Below are 17,502 nucleotides of genomic sequence, written 5' to 3'. Positions count from 1 at the left end.
GCAGAAAAAGTCCCCCGCACTGGCCAGGGCGTCAGGAGGTGGGAGGGTCCTGCCCCCCACGTCCCCGACGTCCACCGGGCGGGTGCAGGCACCTAATTGGGCTCCATCTCGGGGGCTCCGCGGCCCCTGGGTAAGGGCAGGAGTCCCATGATGAGATTGTACAGGACCCTCCAGGGGGAGGGGCGGTGTCGCTGCTGCTCCTCTTGTCTCTAGGGAGAGAGAGCGAAGACCAAGTTAGAGCGGGCCTGAGATGGGGGCGTGTAGGTGGTCGGGTCGGAGGGCAGCGAGGAACGAGGCACGGTTCTAAGAGTGAGCTACGCCCTCGACCAACCCTCTGAGGTCGGTACTATTATTATTGTTCATCAGGTCCACATACATTTCTCTGCCCACCTTGGGCCAAGGTCCTCTGGAACATGGGACTAGGACGGAAGGGATGCAGACAATGTCCTCAGCACAGGGCCTGCACATATTAGCTGTGGTCTCCTAGTCCCTGGTCTCCAGATGAGAAAGTTACCCAACCAAAGTCACACGAGGCTGAGGGGTGGGGCTGGATTGCAGCCCATCTGCCCTCCCATTAAAGGCTAGTGAGCCACACAGAAGGGAGCAGGGAGCCCATAGTCTCAGCAATTCTAGAACAATCTGTGGAAGAACTGGGAATGGTTCACCATCTGCGCTGAAGCTGCACGGAAGTATGTCGAGGTAAAGCTAACCCCCTGCCCTTTCCTCAGTGGCAGGATGAAGGCTGGGGGCAGCCTCTAGGACCATCTCAGTTCCACAGTGTTAGAAACGAAGGAAGCTAGATACAAGAAAAGGCTTCCCACCAATAAAAATTAACAATACTAAAAAACTTATGAATACCTATAGTACTCTCCACTCCCCGTACTGAATGCAGGGCTAAATCCGGTGCTAATTAGCAGGGTCCACCTAATCTCATCCCCACAAGGTGGGAAGGAGAAACCCATTTTACAGATGTGAACAAGAAGGTCAGATAAACCATCCTAATGATCCTAATGGGTGCCTGGGGGTGGACTGCCTGGTACCAGCCTGCCTCCTTATCGTTCCCCACTAAACTTTGCAGCCAGGAGAAGGTGGCCAAGGGGGCGCATCAGATTGGCAGAAATTTAAAAGCCTGCCGCTGTTACACTGCTGTGGAGTGCCACCTGGCACAGTCACCTTGGTGTGCAGGCTATTATTTACTAAGGCTGAGGGCCGGCAGACCCGCCAAGTGTCTGCTCTGGAGACACATGCGTGCACCTGGAGATGTGTATTTTTTGGAAGAGCCAAAAAAAAAAAAAAAAAAAAAAAAAAAACCCCAAACCAACCAACAAAAATAAATAAATAAATAAAAATTTGAGACATTTCTGGAAAGTCCTAAATACCCACCAATGAAAAAATGAACAAGGATACTACATGTCGATCCAATAAAATGCTACATGGCCATGAAAATGAATGAATTAAAGCTCCTTTGCCCATATGGATGAATCTCAAGCATAACACTGAGAAGCAGGGAGTTTGGAGAGGAACACATACTTTATCATGTATATTAAGTCTGAAACGCCCCACAATCCTAAGCATTGTTTGTGGCCTGGTAAATATGTTGTAGAAGAATCAACACCTGCAGAGGAATGGACAGGCCAATTTGAGAGGTTTGAGAGGTTTCCTTTGGAAGGGGTAAGGGGAAGAGGGTCAGGGAGGGAAACAAGGAGCTTCACAACATCCGGTTTTTGTTTTTTCTTTGAATAAGCAAGCAGTGTGGGTGTAATGTTCAGGTTGGACAGATCTGGGTAGTGGGCGCCCTGGTGTTTGTTATTCTCTGTTCACTGCTGCAGGCTTCAAATATTTTGTTTTAATGAGAGATCTGGCTGTGGGCCTTGGGGGCGGAGCCTCAAGAGGGGCGGGGCTTCCAGCGGGGCGGGGCTTCTCGGGCCCGCCCCCGGCCGCCCGGGAAGCGGGGTGGGGTGGCGCGCCGCAGCCGCGCGGGCGGGTGGGAGGGGCGGGCGCGGCCGCGCCGCCGCTGCTGACTCACCGGCTATAAATAGACCGGGATATATGAGCAGCTCAGCCGAGCGCCGCCCTCAGTCCCCGCGGCCGCGGACCCCGGGCGCGCTGCAGGGCTCGCGGATACCCCGGCCCTCCCCCGGGCCGTGACAGCGGCGGCGCGGGCCTTAGCCCTACGGCGGCTCCGCGGACACGCCGCCCCTCCCACCTGCCTGTCCCCAGCGCGACCCCGCCGCGCAGGGCGGCAGCTGCCGCACATCTGGCTGGGCCGCCGCAGCCCCCTCCCCGGCGGGAAGTCCCACCTGCCGTCTACCCCTCCCCCAGCACTCACCCGCCGCTCGTACAGCGCGTTGAGATCGTCCGCCATCCGCCGCAGCTGGGCCCCGATCTCTCGGGCCCACTGCTCCTCCTCCCCCCGGACTCCCGGGGCCGCTTGGGTGGGGCCGCCCGCCAGGGCCCCCGGGGCGCTGGGCACTGGCGATTCCAGGTGCTGCTCCGCGGGCGAGAGTGAGGGCTGAGGACCTGGGAAAAGCCGGGGGCCGTGGTCACACCCACCACCCCTCTAGGCCCTGAGGTGTCCCGGAGGGACCAGTTATCCAGGGCCTACTTCTCCCTTTTCCAGCCGCCTGATTTCTCTCCTGCTCCCCACCTCATTTCAGAGATTCTGTTTTCCCCTTTAAGAGCCAGATTTCTCAGCTCCTACTCCCCAGGCAAAAAAGAAGTCCTGGGGAGGCCTTCCTGGGGTCACCTGTCTAGTCAGCTACCACTTCACTACCCGTGTTAGTCTGTAAGTGCTTCCTCTTATCCTACCTAAATACTTCCCTTCCAAAACGGTGCCAAATTTTGACTGCTCCACTCAGCAGATGGGGAAACTGAGGCTCACCCTAAGAAGTGGCCCAAGGTCACACAGGGCTACGGTGACTGACTACACCCAGAGTCACAAGCCTCAGGTCTCCTGCCCTCTAGTGTCCAACCACAGTGAAGCCACACCCCCGGATGTGGCCGAGGCCTGGAAACCAGAAGGCCAGACTGTGGCTGCCTCTGAGCAGGGGCCTGGGGTCTGGGGTGCGGGAGATGCCTTCCTGCCTCCTCCCCACACGCACATTCTGAGCTCCCCTGACGTCTCTTCCTCCTTTCTGTCACGCCAGGTCCTGGCACGAGGAATCCCTGAGACCTAAAATCAGGGCCTCAGTTTCCACACCTGTGACTCTGGTCTAGAAGTCGAGTCTCCTCTTGCCTCTGCTGCCAGGGAACAGAGCCGGGGAAGTTTTCTCTCTCCTGATCTCTCTGGGGCCCGGGGACGGGGTGGGGAGGGAAACCGGGACAATCTTCCCATTGCCACCGAGTGTGCCGGCTGGGATGGGGCTAGCCGGGCACCACGGAGTTAACAGCCCATCAGGCAGGGGACCTTTAACCCTTCCCTCCCCAAGACCCGTCTCCCACACTTTCCCCATACAATTGCCCCTCCCCCTCTCCTTCCTCCGGCCGGACTGCAGAGAGGGCGGGCCCTGGCCAAAGAGATGCAGATAAAAGGCAAAAGGCCACCCTCGACCCCTCCCCAATGTCCAGAAGTGACAGTCATCTCTGCCCACTCTCTCCAACTACAGTCCTCAGGGGGCTTCAGGGGACCCAGACCGGGAGAAGGGGCCTTGGAAACAGCTGTTGCCCGAGGCCCGGAAAAGGCCGTGGGCTGCAACTCGGGGACTGCAGTCAGATTCCAGGAGGGACTTCCCATTCGGCCTCCCCCCACCCCCTGCCTCCCACTCAGTCTTCCTGCTTCTTGCAACACAAAGACCACACTGGCCACACCCTCCCCGTGGCCCGGCCGGCTCGCCACCTCCCCCCACTCGCTCCCACTTCTCCGGTTCCTCCGTGTCTCTTTTTCCCAGCTCCCAGCATCCCTGGTGCGGGGCGGGCACTCACCGTCGGGGCGCGGGCCTCGGGGCCGGCTGCGAGGACCCCCAGGCCAGCGGGGGGCCCCCAGGGCGGCGGTGACGGCGGGCGGGGCGGTGGGGGCGCAGAGGTAGGCGGCGGGCAGCAGGGCGGGGGCGGCGGGGGCAGCAGGCAGGCCGGGTTCGCAGAGGCCGCAGGATACGGCCGAGGGCACCAGGCGGCTGAGGGGGAAGGGACGCGGGCCGTCGCGGGCCAGGCCCTCTACGGGCTCTGGGGAGCTGCCCTCCTGGCGTGCTCGGGCCATGGCGCTCCCTGGGGCCTGCAGGACAGGGCAGAGAGGTGCGGTCAGCCGGGAAGTGCAGGGGGCGCCAGGGCCCCACGACGCACCCATCTCACCCGGGGTACACAGGGCACCCCACTCCTGTACGCACGGCAGGCCAGGCAGCCCAGGGCTGGTGCCCACAACACACGCAGGGCCCAGACGGAGGGGACCGTAGGTGCGTGTGATGGCCCCTCAAGACACACCCTTCCGCAGGGGCTGACCCGAGGCCTGGGCTGGCCGGAATAGCCTCCCGTGCACATGGTGATGGGCACACATGAGGGACAAGAGGCACAGGATGGCTGTCACAGCAAGGACAAGGGCTCACGCAGGACCCAGGCTTGTGGGCCTGTCAGGTGTGTGTGTGTGTATGAGGGCTGACAGCCCCACAACACAAACTCACCCAACGTGGGACTCACACAGGGCCTGGGCTGGTGGGATTAACTTCCGGAACACAGTGATGGGCACACAGGGAGGGCAGCCAGGCATTGTGATGCCTCGCAACACACACGGGGACTCACACAGGACCCAAAGGGGTGTGTGTGGAGGGTACACAACACACACACAAAAGCTCACGCAGGACTGGCCAGCCAGACCCCCCACCTCGTCTCCCATTTGCACGGAAACATTGAGATGTCTCAGGACACACACATACAAACACTGACCAAAAACGTGGACACACACATACACACAGACCACAGGAAGAACTATCCACACAATGCATAGTGGCTGGCACAACCCATCCCCTCCACCCCATACACACACACATACAAACTGTCAGGATCTCACCCGCTGAGCCACTGTTAACAGGCTCATAGACACACATGTACACACTATGCAGCCCTCACAAGCACAGACAGAAACACACACCAAATAGGCACTGCCACACTTCTCAAACACATGTGCCCCTCCCGACAACACACACGCAATAGATAAGACCCACACACCTCAGGACTCACACACATATCAACACAAAACAGACCTCCATGGACACACACATGGACCGACACAACCGAAACACACCCGCTTGTCACCAACTCTCAGACCCCAGGACACATGTAAAGCTGGCACACACAGACACGTCATCAGACCCAGATGCATCACCACATGCCGGCAACAACACAGAGACGCAACAGCAGAACAGTAGACATCAACCCTCCCTCCTACCTCAACCTCCAAACACCATCACCAACTGTCAGCCCCGGACACACGCGCAAATGCACGTGTGCACGTGCGCACGCACACACACACACACACACACACACTACAGCTAACTCTAATCCTACACTGCCCTGGCAGCGTGCACACCTAAAGCACCCACAGAAAACACTGGTCTCACGTGACTGACATAAACACTACACACACGCAGCCCACATGACACACATGAGCCAGTCAGCCGATCAGAGACAAGCCCCTCAGACCCAACACACACACACACACACACACACACACACACACACACACACACACACGGGCTCAGACACAGCCTCATACAAGAGGCTGCCAGCAACATCCACTGACTGCTCTGCTCAGACCCCACAGAGCCCAGCTCCTCAATTCCCAGACGCCGATGCCAGACACACAAGGCAAACACAGACCAGACAACCCCCAGCACACACACACACAGACACACACACCACGCAGAACTCACACAGACACCTGGAGAGAAAACAGACATCGGCACTGGGCAGGCACACCATTACAAACGCTTAGCTGAGCCACATGCCCTGGAGATATACACAGACAGTCACAGACAGTACACACAGGCAAGACACACAAGCACACAAAAACACAGCACATCGGGCAAGACACACACATGTAAACAAACAGCTCACTCAAGCAACACACCAACACACTACAACCACACACTATAACACAGGCAGGCAATACAGACCCATAGAATCACTCCCAAACAGCACACACAGACAACTCTCACAGAGGACACAACACAGGTACACCACACATAAATAAACGGAGCACCCGCCTTCAGGCGCGGCGTACACAGACAGAACCCCACACAAACACGCATGGGGACGGCGCGCACACCACGACGGGCCACAGCCCCACCATTCCCCGGGACTGACACAAGCACCCCCTGCAGACACCAGCACAAACTCGGAGCCAGACACACGCACACACCCAGGCGAGACACCTGCAGATCCACAACCCCGCACACGCGCGCTCCCACGGCGGGCCCAGACGCCCCCCTGCGCTGTCACAGCGCCCCCCCCCACCCCGCCGCCGCCACGTGCGCCCGCCCCGCCCGCCAGGCGAGCGCGGGGCCAATAACAGGCTGTTGCTGGGGCGCAGCCCCCGCCCGCAGGAGCCGCAGACTTCACGGCCCGCGAGCCGCCCCCTGTCGCCGCCCCCGGCGGGCGCGCGCGCCCGGGGTGTGGCCGCCCCTCCACGCCGTCCCCCCCCACCCCCCGCCCCTCCCGGACTGCAGGGGCCGGGGCAGTCGGGGTCGACTCACTTCCCCGGGGTCGCACTGGCCGCCAGGGGGCGCTGCCGAGCCCGCACCCCATTGTTTGTAAACAAACCCGTCAGACCGCTGAGGCACCTGCGCTCTCGGACCCTCAGTGCCTCCCGCCCAGCGACACCAGCCTCATGGTGGGTGGGGAGGGCAGGGAGAGAGGGAGGCACGGTGTAGGGACTCAGCGCCCCCCCACTGCTCTCCGAGTGCACTCCCGCCACCTCCTCCAGGGAGCCCACCGGCCTGGCCAATCGCCGCTGTCTGGGACTTGGGGCGCGCACACTCACCCCGGGGGCATGAACACGCCGGAGGGGACGGTGATGGGGGGCGGGCGGCTTCCTTCAGGAGGGCGCGCCCGCCGAGCGCCGCTCGCTGCGGCTGCTGCTGTGGCTGCTGCTGCTGCTGCTGCTGCTGCTCTAACTGCAGTGGCTGCCGCTGTTGCCGTTGCTGTTGCTGCCTCGGCTGCTCCTCGGGCCGCAGGCGCGTCCGCGTCCTGGCCGCCGCTGCTGCTAGTTTCGCTGCTGCCGCCGCCGCCACCAGACACCCGCTCGCATGTGGCTCGCGCCGCGTCTCAGGCCGCCCGGCAGATCCCGGGCCCGCTCGGCGGCAGCCCCGCCCCGCCCCGCCCCGCCCCCGCCTGGCCGGTCCCACGCCCCGCCCCCGCGTGACGCCACTGCCCCGCCCGCCAGCCGCGGACAAGTCGGGACTTGCTGGCGCGCGCCGCGCCCCCAACCTCGGCGCGGGGGGTTTCCCTGCAGCCGGGGGCGGGGCAGGGCCTGGCCCGGGACGCGGAGGCGCGCTGATCGGACGCCCAGACAGCGGGACAGCCGGACGCACACACTGACACACTGACTGGGACCCACAGACACACACACCCAGAGACGTGTACGCAGACTGACCGTCTGGCGCTCCAGGGTACACAGAGTCACGTGCTGACAGGGCCTGGGGACAAGCCGACTTGCAGACACACAAATGCACACCCTGGACAGAGGCGTGGACGCACAAACGCACACACTGACGGAGCACTCACACATCCAGACACAAATACATAACCTGACTCGCTAACAGGGTCACTGGGACGCACATACTACAATGTCAGGGACACACACAGTTGCACAAACACCCACACTGCTGAGCACACCTAGACCCACAAACCTATCAGGTTCACAAGCATGCCCACTGAGCAGGTACCCACAACACACACACAGTCGTGGGCCCACATAGACACAGGCTGAGAGCTTCTCAGGAAATAGAAACTTTCTGATAGGCTCAGCTGAACACACACACATACACACACAACACCTGTCACAGGGACACCTGGACACACAGCTTGATCTCAATGAAACTCCTACAGAGACACACACAAACACACCCACCCCAGCTCACAGCTGACACATTAAAATTGTCAGAAATTGACCCTCACAGACACAGGTCAAGTCAGACATAAAAAGACTGACTCCCCCCATCAACAGACAGTCACAAAGTCACACCTGTGACAGGTTCCTGCTAACTGGCCCACTGATGGGACACTCCAGAAGCGTGCACATCTGACCACACTCGCCACAAGTCTGGTGGGGGAACCAGAGCTACAGGAAAGCCCCGGGCACCTGGCACGGGACATGCCCGGGCAGTCCCTGCAGTGACTCTCACCCGGGTTTTCTGCCTTTCAGTTCCCTTTCCTTTCTCAGTTTCCCATTGTCACTCCTTCTCCCACTCTGATGTGGTCACTAGGTGGTGTCCTGCCCTCCCCTAAAGACTCTGGGGTTCTGTCTCCCCTGCACCTTCCATTTCCTCTATGTCACACCGCAAACCAAACTGTGTCATCACAGGGCAAGTGGTCTCTGAGTGCCCAGCTCTGGGCTAGCCGAGAAGGGGTGCCAGACCCCAGCAAAGGTGGGTGTATCCAGGTTCTCAAATTTGGTTCCCTCCAGGGCCAGACCCTTCGACTTCTCAAGAGCAGAAAACGCAGATCTCACGGGTAATCTCCCTACTTTAAATACTGAGGACTAATTCAGCCTCCCTCTCTCCTTCCTTTCCTTCCCTCATTCATTCATTTCCCCTTCCTTCCTTTCCTCCAGTGTTTTTTGTTTTTTAACCTTTAATATATTTATTTTAATTTTTGGGGCTGCGCTGCCCAGCTTGCAGGATCTTAGTTCCCTAACTAAGGGATTGAACCTGAGTCCTCGGCAGTGAAAGCGCAGAGCCCTAACCACTGGACCACTGGGGAATTCCCCGTCTGGTGTTTTTCAAACTGTGGGTCATGACTCACACGAGAAAACCATGGACTGTGAAATCACTTGTGTGGATCTTATTCTGCTTTATTGAAGTTTATTGAGGTATAGTTACATGCCATAAAATTCACTCTTTTTAGGTGTATAGTTTGGTGAGTTGGGACAAATGTACGCTACTGTACACCACCACAATTGAGATTTGGACCATTTCTATCACCCCCCCAAAACTTCCCTTGTGCCTCTTTATAGTCAGTCCCTTTTACCTGCAACTTTAGCGGCTCTTGACCAGACTTTAAAAAAAAAAAAAACAGAATATAATTTTTAAAAATTATGAAGTCAGAGGAAATATTGTTTCCTGAAAATTTTATGTATAGTGGATACATACCAAGCCACAAAGAAAATGGATGTATTGCTGACTGTAGGTTGAAGTTAACGGCGCTTGAGGGATGCTGCTTTAGACATTTATTAAATGAGATCATTCATGGAAGTCACTGAATACAGTGTCTTACATGTATAAGTGCCTAATAAATGTTGGCTACTATCACTAGTATAACTAATTATTGTCAGTGTTTGCTCTGTGCCTGGCAGTGATCACGTTGGGAGAGAGGCTTGCAGACCAGCCTGTACCCCTTACTCCCCTTACTCACTGATCAGTGCCCTAAAGCTGCCTAGCCTAGGACTGGACACCAGGAGGCCAGATGTGCTGGAATGTTCTTCTGGGAAGAAAATGAGTGCGAAGGAATCTGGCTTGGTGGGTAGGAGTGGGAGAGGAGAGGGCCAAGAATCTACCAAGCCATAAGCATTGGCACCAGTCAAGATCCTCCCCACTATGTAGTCCAGATCCTGTTCCAAATTCTGGCATCCTCTCACCCCCAGACCAGGGATCTCAAACTCAAGAGCCAATATGAAATAAATGAGAGAAGTGAGTCCAGTGTAAGACAACAGGGCATGGTGGGGACTGTGGCTAAGGAGAGGAAGTGTGTTTCTACTAGAGACATACAAAGTCAAAATTAAAAACTATATTGTGACTGGCTGAAGGGCTGCCTTTTTGAGACCCCCTACCTTAGGGGCCCAAGGAAGGAGAAGCCCCAGCCTCTGTCTTCCAGACTAAATTCCCCTCCACCCCTATACCAGCAGGTCTCCTGAGGGACCAAGGGACTCCCTCCTCTAAGTTCCTGGAGGAGCATTCTGGGCCTCTAACCCTGCCTCTGGTCCCTGCTCCCCTGGAGATCTGAGGGGGCAGCAATACCTCTGATAGAGGATTAGAACAGAAGTGAATAGAGGTACAAACAGACAGAGGAGGAGTCAGATGAGGGGAGTGGAGGGAGTCAGAAATAGAGAGGGAGAGACCAGATGGAGAGAAAATGAGAGGGGTCAAGGATGGAGGGATGGCTTGGCTGAGGTTGGCAGTCAGGCTTGGCAGAGAGTGAAGGTTGTTTTTTTGGTTGTTTCTGGTTTTGTTGTTGTTTTGTTGTTGTTGTTTCGGGCTGCTGGCATGCAGGATCTTAGTTCCCTGACCAGGGATTGAACCCGGGCCCCCTGCAGTGGAAGCGCGAAGTTCTAACCACTGGACCGCCAGGGAAGTCCCTAGAGCAGTTTCTTAATCTCTTCTCTACTGACATTTGAGGCCGGATGATGCCTTGTTGTCTTGTGCTTTGTAGGATGTGCAGCAGTCACCCTGACCTCTATCCGCTAGATACCAGTAGCACCCCTCCCTCTGTGACAATCTAAAATGTCTCCAAACACTGCCAGATGTGCCCTGGGGAAGGCAAAATCAACCCAGCTTGAGAACCATTGGCTAAAAGAAATCCGTCAGGGTCTCCATAACTGTGGCTCAACACCCCCCCCCCCCAAAGCCTACACAAAAACTCAACCAAGAGCCGGAGCTCTGGGGACTTAGGGCCTGACCTAGAATCCCCAGCTTGGCCACCTTCTGGCTGTGTGACATTGGGCAAGTGGTCACGTCTCTGTGCCTCAATTTCCTCACCTGTGAGTTGGGACAGCACAGGTCCCTACCTCATAGGATTTTGCAGAGTAAGAAGGTCAGTAAAAATAAAGCACTGGGGCCTCCGTGGGTCCTTAATACATGTTACCCATCATTACTACTACCAGTGTGGGGGCTATTGATTCTCTGAGAATCCAAACAAGGTCTTCAAGCTAAGACCCTCAGGTTGGGGCAGGGGTTTCAAACCGGGTCCGCAGGCCAGCCACTAAGGTGTTTCTCCGGGCCGGCACAGTTTCTTTTTTCTTTTTTTTTTTTTTTTTTGCTGTACACGGGCCTCTCACTGCTGTGGCCTCTCCCGTTGCGGAGCACAGGCTCCGGACGCGCTGGCTCAGCGGCCATGGCTCACGGGCCCAGCCGCTCCGCGGCATGTGGGATCTTCCCGGACCGGGGCACGAACCCGTGTCCCCTGCATCGGCAGGCGGACTCAACCACTGCGCCACCAGGGAAGCCCCTCATTTTGAATTAATGCCTCTCAAAGGGACATTCAACACAGTGAAGAGACAGAGCTTCCAGACTTCGGAGCCAGACTGTCTGGGTTCAAATGATGAACGCGAGGAAGTAGCTTCCTCTCTCTGAGCCTCAGTTTCCACACGTGTACAAAGGGGATCACCGTAGGACCCCCAAATGAAACGTGAAGATTAAATGAGTTCCTATTTGTAACGCACGTAGAAGAGTGCCCGGCAGCAGCTGGCTCCATGTGAAGTCCCGCTTAAAGAAAATAAAGGTCCCAGCTAGTTTACTGCAGACCCATAACCTTCCCTAATATCTTGAATGCCGTTCCGGGGAAGTAGATTTCTCAGCACGGGAGAGGGAGTTGGGAAGGACTTAACTTTTCACTGCAGGCTCTGAGTCCTGGCTTTCCGCGGTGGGGAGGGGGCCTCCTGGGTCCCCTCAGTGCAGCCAGCCTCCCAGGCCCGGAGGCTGGACGGGAGTCTGGTGGGGGCTGGGCGGGGGCGCCGGTGTCCGCGGGGTCCGAGCGGCCGGCGCGTGTGAAGGTTACCGCTCCCTGGCGGGGCGGGGGCCGCGCGCTGTTGCTGGGGTCTGCGGGGCCTGCCTGCGCCCGCGCCCCCCCTGCTTCCCGGCCAGCCAGTGAGCGGTACCCGCCGCCGTTGCCAGGGGAAACTCGCCGCCCCGTTACCCAGCAACAAGCCTGGCCCAACCAGGCGCGAGGACCCCCCAGGCCCCGCCCGCCGCTGCCCACCGCGTGCCCAATGCCAGGCGGGCAGAGCCGGCCCGGCTCCCGGAGACGGCGAGCGCGCTCATTGGCCGCCGCAGCGCCCGCCCGCCCGCCCGGATCTGGGGGAGCCCTCGGCGCGGGGGGCGGGGAGCCGGGCCCCGGGGAGCTGCCAGGCTCACTGCCTGCAAGCCTGCGGCCGGCTGGGGTGAGGCCCGGACTGGGCACTGTCCCCCCTCCCCCGCCGCCCCCCTCCCCTGCCCCATACTCGCACTCTTGGGTGAGGATGGGCACTTGGGGTGGGCTGGAAAGAGAAGCTGCGCCTCCCATCCCTCCCCAGCAAGGTATGCTAGAGATGGCCTTGTGAAAACAGGGAGCAAGTGTTCCCCTCCCAGAAGGAGTCCTGGGCATCCTGACCTCGTGAAGACAGGGGCTGGTTGTCTGCACAACACGCCCACCACCACGCGCCCCAAACAGGATTCAGGCATCGTGACTTTTAAAAACAGGGGCTGAGGATCCCCCACCAGGAAAGGACTCAGGCGTCCTGAGCCCATACAAATAGGGGTACCCCCTCCCCAAAGGACTCAGGGTGTCCTGTCCTGTGACAACAGAGATATGAGCCACCTCTCCCAAGGGGATGCTAGTTTCCCAGTCCCTGGAAAGAAGGGTTGAGGGTGCCCCCAGAAGGGGACCCAAGCAGGTCTGATTCTGGGAAAGTTAGAACTAAGCCCTCCACCCCCAGAGGAAACAGCAGCTCAAGCCTTTGGGCCCCAAAGCATAAGATGCCTCAGAGCCCCTGGGCATCCTGGTCCCTCACCATATTGATACTGGAAGACCCCACACATACACCAGTTACCAGCCCCTCAGGTGTCCAGTTCATCCAGAGGACCACCTGCCCAGCCCCAAGGTGTAGACTGCTAGCTTCCCTCCCCTCTGAGTCATTTCCCCCCAGGGTCTAGCTTGTTGAGCTCCCAGGAAGCAGGCATCTGACCCCACAGCTACTCCCTCTCCTCCCTGGTACTCAACCCACACCCCTCCCCCTGCCCACACACATGCCAAGGACCCAGGAGTCTAAGCCCCTAGTGTCTCGGACCCCCCATCCAGACACCTGGTGAGGTGACCCAGCCCCTCACCGTGGTGCAGGGGGCCCCTTCCCCGTCCTGGGGCCCTGGGATGCCCAAGACCCTAGATCTGGTAGATCCAGTCTCCCAGTGCCTTTAGTTGGCCACCAGGGATCCAGGACTGGGAGCCTCCAGCCTCAAGGGGTCCTGATGTGAGCGCCCAGGCCACTCCAGAGAGGCTCAGATTCCTCAGTCCCCAACCCCGGGAGACCCAGGCAGCAGAGCCCCCAGCTCCAGACCCTGGTTGAATCCAGGTGCGGCCTGCCCCTACCCTGGTACCTGGGGGCGTGGGGGGGCGGAGTCGAGGATTACTCAGCCTCCAGAATGAGGCGATGACATCATCCTTGGGGGGGTTTGACTAACGGCCGCGCTGGGGGGGGGCGGGGAAGTTTACCCAGTAACAGCGGCTGCCGCATGGCCCTGCCCCCCCACCCCCCGAAGGGCCAGGAGAGGGAGGCATAAGCACACACACACAAGCACACACACACACACAAGCCCACTCAGCATCCCCCGCTTCCCCCTGCAGCATGCCACATCACACACATCTTACTGGGGCAAGGGCAGGGATGAGTGTGTGCGTGTTTGTGTGACTGTGTGTGTGCCGGAGAGTTCTCTAAGTCTGCTGGGCCAGTGTGCTGTGTGTCAGGGGGTTGACTTATGAGAGTTGTGGTTGTGTCAGGGTGCGGTGTGTGGTTGTGTCAGTGTACTGCTGTGTATCACTTGATTGTGTCAGTGGGATGATGTGTGTCAGCATTTGTCCCATGGGATGGCTGCCTATGTGATTGTGTGTCAGTGTGCTAATGTATGACAGTTGGGCATGCTGTATGTGAGTGTGATGGTGTATCTGTGTTAGTGTCCATGTGCTCTTTTGTGCAATGTGCTTGTGTGCATGGGTGAGATGATGTGTGTCCATGTGATTGTGTTTGTGTGACAGGGTTGGAATGATGTTGTGTGCTAGCAGAAATGTTTGTGGACATGCTGTGTCTTACTGTTGTGTTAGTGTGGTTGTATGTATCAGTGTAACACCGTGTGTCAATGTGGTTGTGTCACTATGATTGTGTCTGGACAATGCTGTGTATAGTGGGATTGTGTGTGTAACACTGTCACTGTATCTCAAACGTTGTGTGTCTGTGGGACTGTGTGTTACTGAGAGTATGTGCGTCTGTGCAGTGCTATGTGTCCTTGTGATTGTGTGTGTCATTGTAATTGTGTGTCACTGTGATTGTGTTTGTCAGTGTGATGTTGTGTGTTCATGGGACTGTATGTTAATGAGATTGTGCAATGTTTTGTGTCACTGTGATTGAGTGAGCCATTGTTGTGATTGTGTGTGTCACTGTGATAGTGTGTGTGTCAGGACCAACTGGCTGTGGAATTATGAGGTGTCACTGAGACTGTGTGTGTCACTGATATTGTGTGTCTTAGGGACTAAGTCATGGAGATTGCATGGGTCTGGGCGACACTGGGTGTCATTGTGGCTGTGTGTTAGGGTAATGCTGTGTGTCATTGTGATTGTGGGTCTGGGCAGTGCTGTGTGTCCTGGAACAACGTCTGTGTCCCTGAGATTTTGTGTGTCTGTGTGATGCTGTGTGTCTCTGCGTGTTCCTGGGACTGTGTATGACACTGTGTGTGTCACTGTGATTGTGTGTGTGTGTGTGTGAGGTGATGCTGCGTGTCCCTGGGATAGTGTGTGTGAGCCACTGTGATTGTGTGGCAGCGTGCTTCGCTGGGTGTCGGGGGAAGGTGCATCTCCAGGCCTCCTGCCCGAGAACAGCGACGCTGCTCTCTGATTGGCTGCGGCCTCGCCAGTGAGAAGCTTCCGAATCCTGCGGTAACTTGGTAACTCGGTAACTCGGCCGCCGCCGCCGCCGCTGCTGGGATGGGGGGGTTGGGAGGGGCCCCGCCCATATCCTGCAGGGCCCGCCCCTGCAGGCGACCCTAACCCCGTGTGCCTCTCCCGGATCTCCCTCACCCCACCGGCTCCCCAACCTCACCTCCGTCTCTACATCCCTGACTCCTTCTCCCTCACCTCTGCCTCTTGGCTTCTGCTTCCCCATCTCTGCCACTCGCTAGCACTCTCTCTCCGCCTCTTACCCCTGTTTGTCTCTCCCTATCTCTGTGTCCCTGCCTGTCTCTTTCTCTTGTCTCTGTCTCCCACGTCCCAGCTCTTTCTCTCCCTGTCTCTCCACCATCTCTGTCTCTCCTTGATTTCTCTCCCCATCTCTCTCTTCTTTTCTGTGTCTCTCCACCTCTATCCCTCTAGAGACTTTCTCGGGCTGTCTCTCCGTCTCTCTGTCTCTGTCTCCCGCTCCTCTGCCTCAGTCTCCCCATCTTTGTGTCTTTCCGCTTCTTGGCTCTGTCTCCCTCCCTTCCCCGTCCCCTCTTTCTCCCACTCCCACAGCCAGGCTCAGAATTCACTTTTCATTCTGCGGAGACAGCCAGGGGAGCATTCGCTACTTCACCCTCGCCCTTCCCCGCACGCCCAGGCTTCTGCCAGCAGGCCTCACGCAGGTCAGACTTCAGGAAGGACTTCCCGCCCTGGTTCAGCACCGGAGTTTTATCGCTCGGGCCAGGCGGAGCCCCGGAGGCCCCGTGGCTTCCGGAGGCGCCCGGGCGGGATGAGCTCACTGCAAGTTGGCTTGGATTTCATCAGCTTCCTCTGCCGGAGTTGCCCCCGCTCCTCGTCCCGCGCGGGCCGTGCGGACGAATCCTCCGGGAGCCTGCTGCCGCCCAGCGGCTAAAGGAGGAAGCGCAGGCGCCGCGTAAAAATCCCACCTCTGCAGTTCACGATGTCACCAGCTCACGAGCGCTGCAAATATGAACCCATTTCACCCTCACGACAACCCCATGAGATAGAGATTATTTTAAATCCCATTTACAACTGGGAAACTGAGGTCAGAAACTTGAGGTCGGCCGTCTGAGGTCTCATTGCTGATGAATGGAGCCCTTTGGAGGCTGGAAGGTCTGAAAGGGAGTGAGCAAGGCGGGAGGGAGGTGAAGTCCGATACAGGATTAGATCGTGGTGAGGACTTTACTTTTTACTGAGTCAGGTGGGAGCCACTGGAGAGCAGAAGGGACGTGAGCTGACCTAGTTCTTAAGGCGCCCCCTGGCGGCCAAGTGGGAAACAGGATGTGGGCAGAGAGAGCTGCGAGCCCAGGGAGGAGGAGATTTTAATAACATAGGTTGAGGTGCTGGAGACTGGACCAGAGTGGATACTGTGGGGTCAGGTTGAACGTGGAGCCGATGGGATTGGCTGAGGCATTGGGTGCAGATGTGTGGGAAAGAGAGGAGTTTAGGGAGTTCCCGGTTTTGGCCTGAGCAGCTGGAAGGATAAAAGGGCCAGTATGATGATGATAATAATAATAATGGCAATTCTCACATTCTGTGCACCTATGTGCCAAGCTCTGTGCCAACTCACTGCTTTACACACCTGACGTCGTTAAATCCTTATGACCATCCTGAGAGGCCAGAGCTGGAGGTGGGTGATGTAGGATTCTGGATTTACTGAGATTTTATTTTGCAGGTAGAGTCTACATGATTTGCTCAGTAACTATGTGTGGCTTTGATGGATAATAACAATAATAACCTACAAATAGAGTGTGTGTCTGGCATGTTCTCAGCGCTTTAACTATATCATCTTATTTTATCCTCACAGACTGCCATGATTAGCAGAATTTTACACAGGGGGAAACCGAGGCAAGAAAGATTAAGTCCCTTGCCTAAGCACAATGCAATTAATAATTACAATAATTTATTATAGACGTGATAGAATGGGCTCCAGGAGTCAGAAGGATCTCTCTGGGTTCAAATCCCGGCGGCTGGGTATGTATAGCTGATTCACTTTGTTATGGAGCGTAAACTAGCACACCATTGTGAAGCAATTATACTCCAATAAAGATGTTTAAAAAAAAAATCCCGGGGCTTCCCTGGTGGCGCAGTGGTTGAGAGTCCGCCTGCTGATGCAGGGGACACGGGTTCGTGCCCCGGTCTGGGAAGATCCCACATGCCGTGGAACGGCTGGGCCCGTGAGCCATGGCCGCTGAGCCTGTGCGTCCGGAGCCTGTGCTCCGCGGCGGGAGAGGCCACAGCAGTGAGAGACCCGCATACCGCAAAAAAAAAAAAAAAAAAAAAAATCCCGGCTGGACATGTGACCTTGGACAGCTTACAGGGACTCTGGGCTTTGGTATCCCGCTTTGTAAAATGGAGATTGCAAGAGTACTGTTGGCACTGGGCTTTTTTTTTTTTTTTTTTTTTTGCGGTACGCGGGCCTCTCACCGCTGTGGCCTCTCC

The 17,502-nt window shown here is 57.3% G+C and overlaps 1 protein-coding gene across 4 annotated transcripts; it reads right to left on the bottom strand.

Moving 5' to 3' along the window:
* BBC3 (BCL2 binding component 3) lies at window positions 1-8,193 on the bottom strand. Of its 4 annotated transcripts, none has more exons than XM_060085188.1 (4): window positions 8,174-8,193; window positions 3,922-4,210; window positions 2,330-2,520; window positions 1-209 (listed from the first exon to the last, which is right to left on the bottom strand). In XM_060085188.1, the coding sequence occupies exons 2-4, from the start codon at window positions 4,193-4,195 to the stop codon at window positions 93-95; spliced, it is 582 nt and encodes a 193-aa protein (XP_059941171.1). In that variant the 5' UTR covers window positions 4,196-4,210; window positions 8,174-8,193; the 3' UTR covers window positions 1-92. The 4 variants fall into 4 exon arrangements, with proteins under 4 accessions (XP_059941171.1, XP_059941172.1, XP_059941173.1 ...); XM_060085189.1 differs by lacking the exon at window positions 8,174-8,193 and adding an exon at window positions 6,971-7,059; XM_060085190.1 differs by lacking the exon at window positions 8,174-8,193 and adding an exon at window positions 4,614-5,382.
* Window positions 8,194-17,502: the final 9,309 nt, after the last annotated feature.

Source organism: Mesoplodon densirostris, chromosome 19 (genome assembly GCF_025265405.1).
Source record: "Mesoplodon densirostris isolate mMesDen1 chromosome 19, mMesDen1 primary haplotype, whole genome shotgun sequence".
Taxonomy (NCBI): domain Eukaryota; kingdom Metazoa; phylum Chordata; class Mammalia; order Artiodactyla; family Ziphiidae; genus Mesoplodon; species Mesoplodon densirostris.
Note: the sequence above shows the minus strand (reverse complement) of the source record. Positions and strands in the feature narration are given on the sequence as shown.

Coding starts and splice junctions, on each gene's coding strand:
- BBC3 (XM_060085188.1), bottom strand. CDS start 4,195: ATGGCCCGAGCACGCCAGGAGGGCAGCTCCCCAGAGCCCGTAGAGGGC. Junction 2,521..3,921: donor CCGAGGCCCGCGCCCCGACG/GTGAGTGCCCGC, acceptor GGCTTTTCCCAG/GTCCTCAGCCCTCACTCTCG. Junction 210..2,329: donor ACGCGCTGTACGAGCGGCGG/GTGAGTGCTGGG, acceptor CTCTCTCCCTAG/AGACAAGAGGAGCAGCAGCG.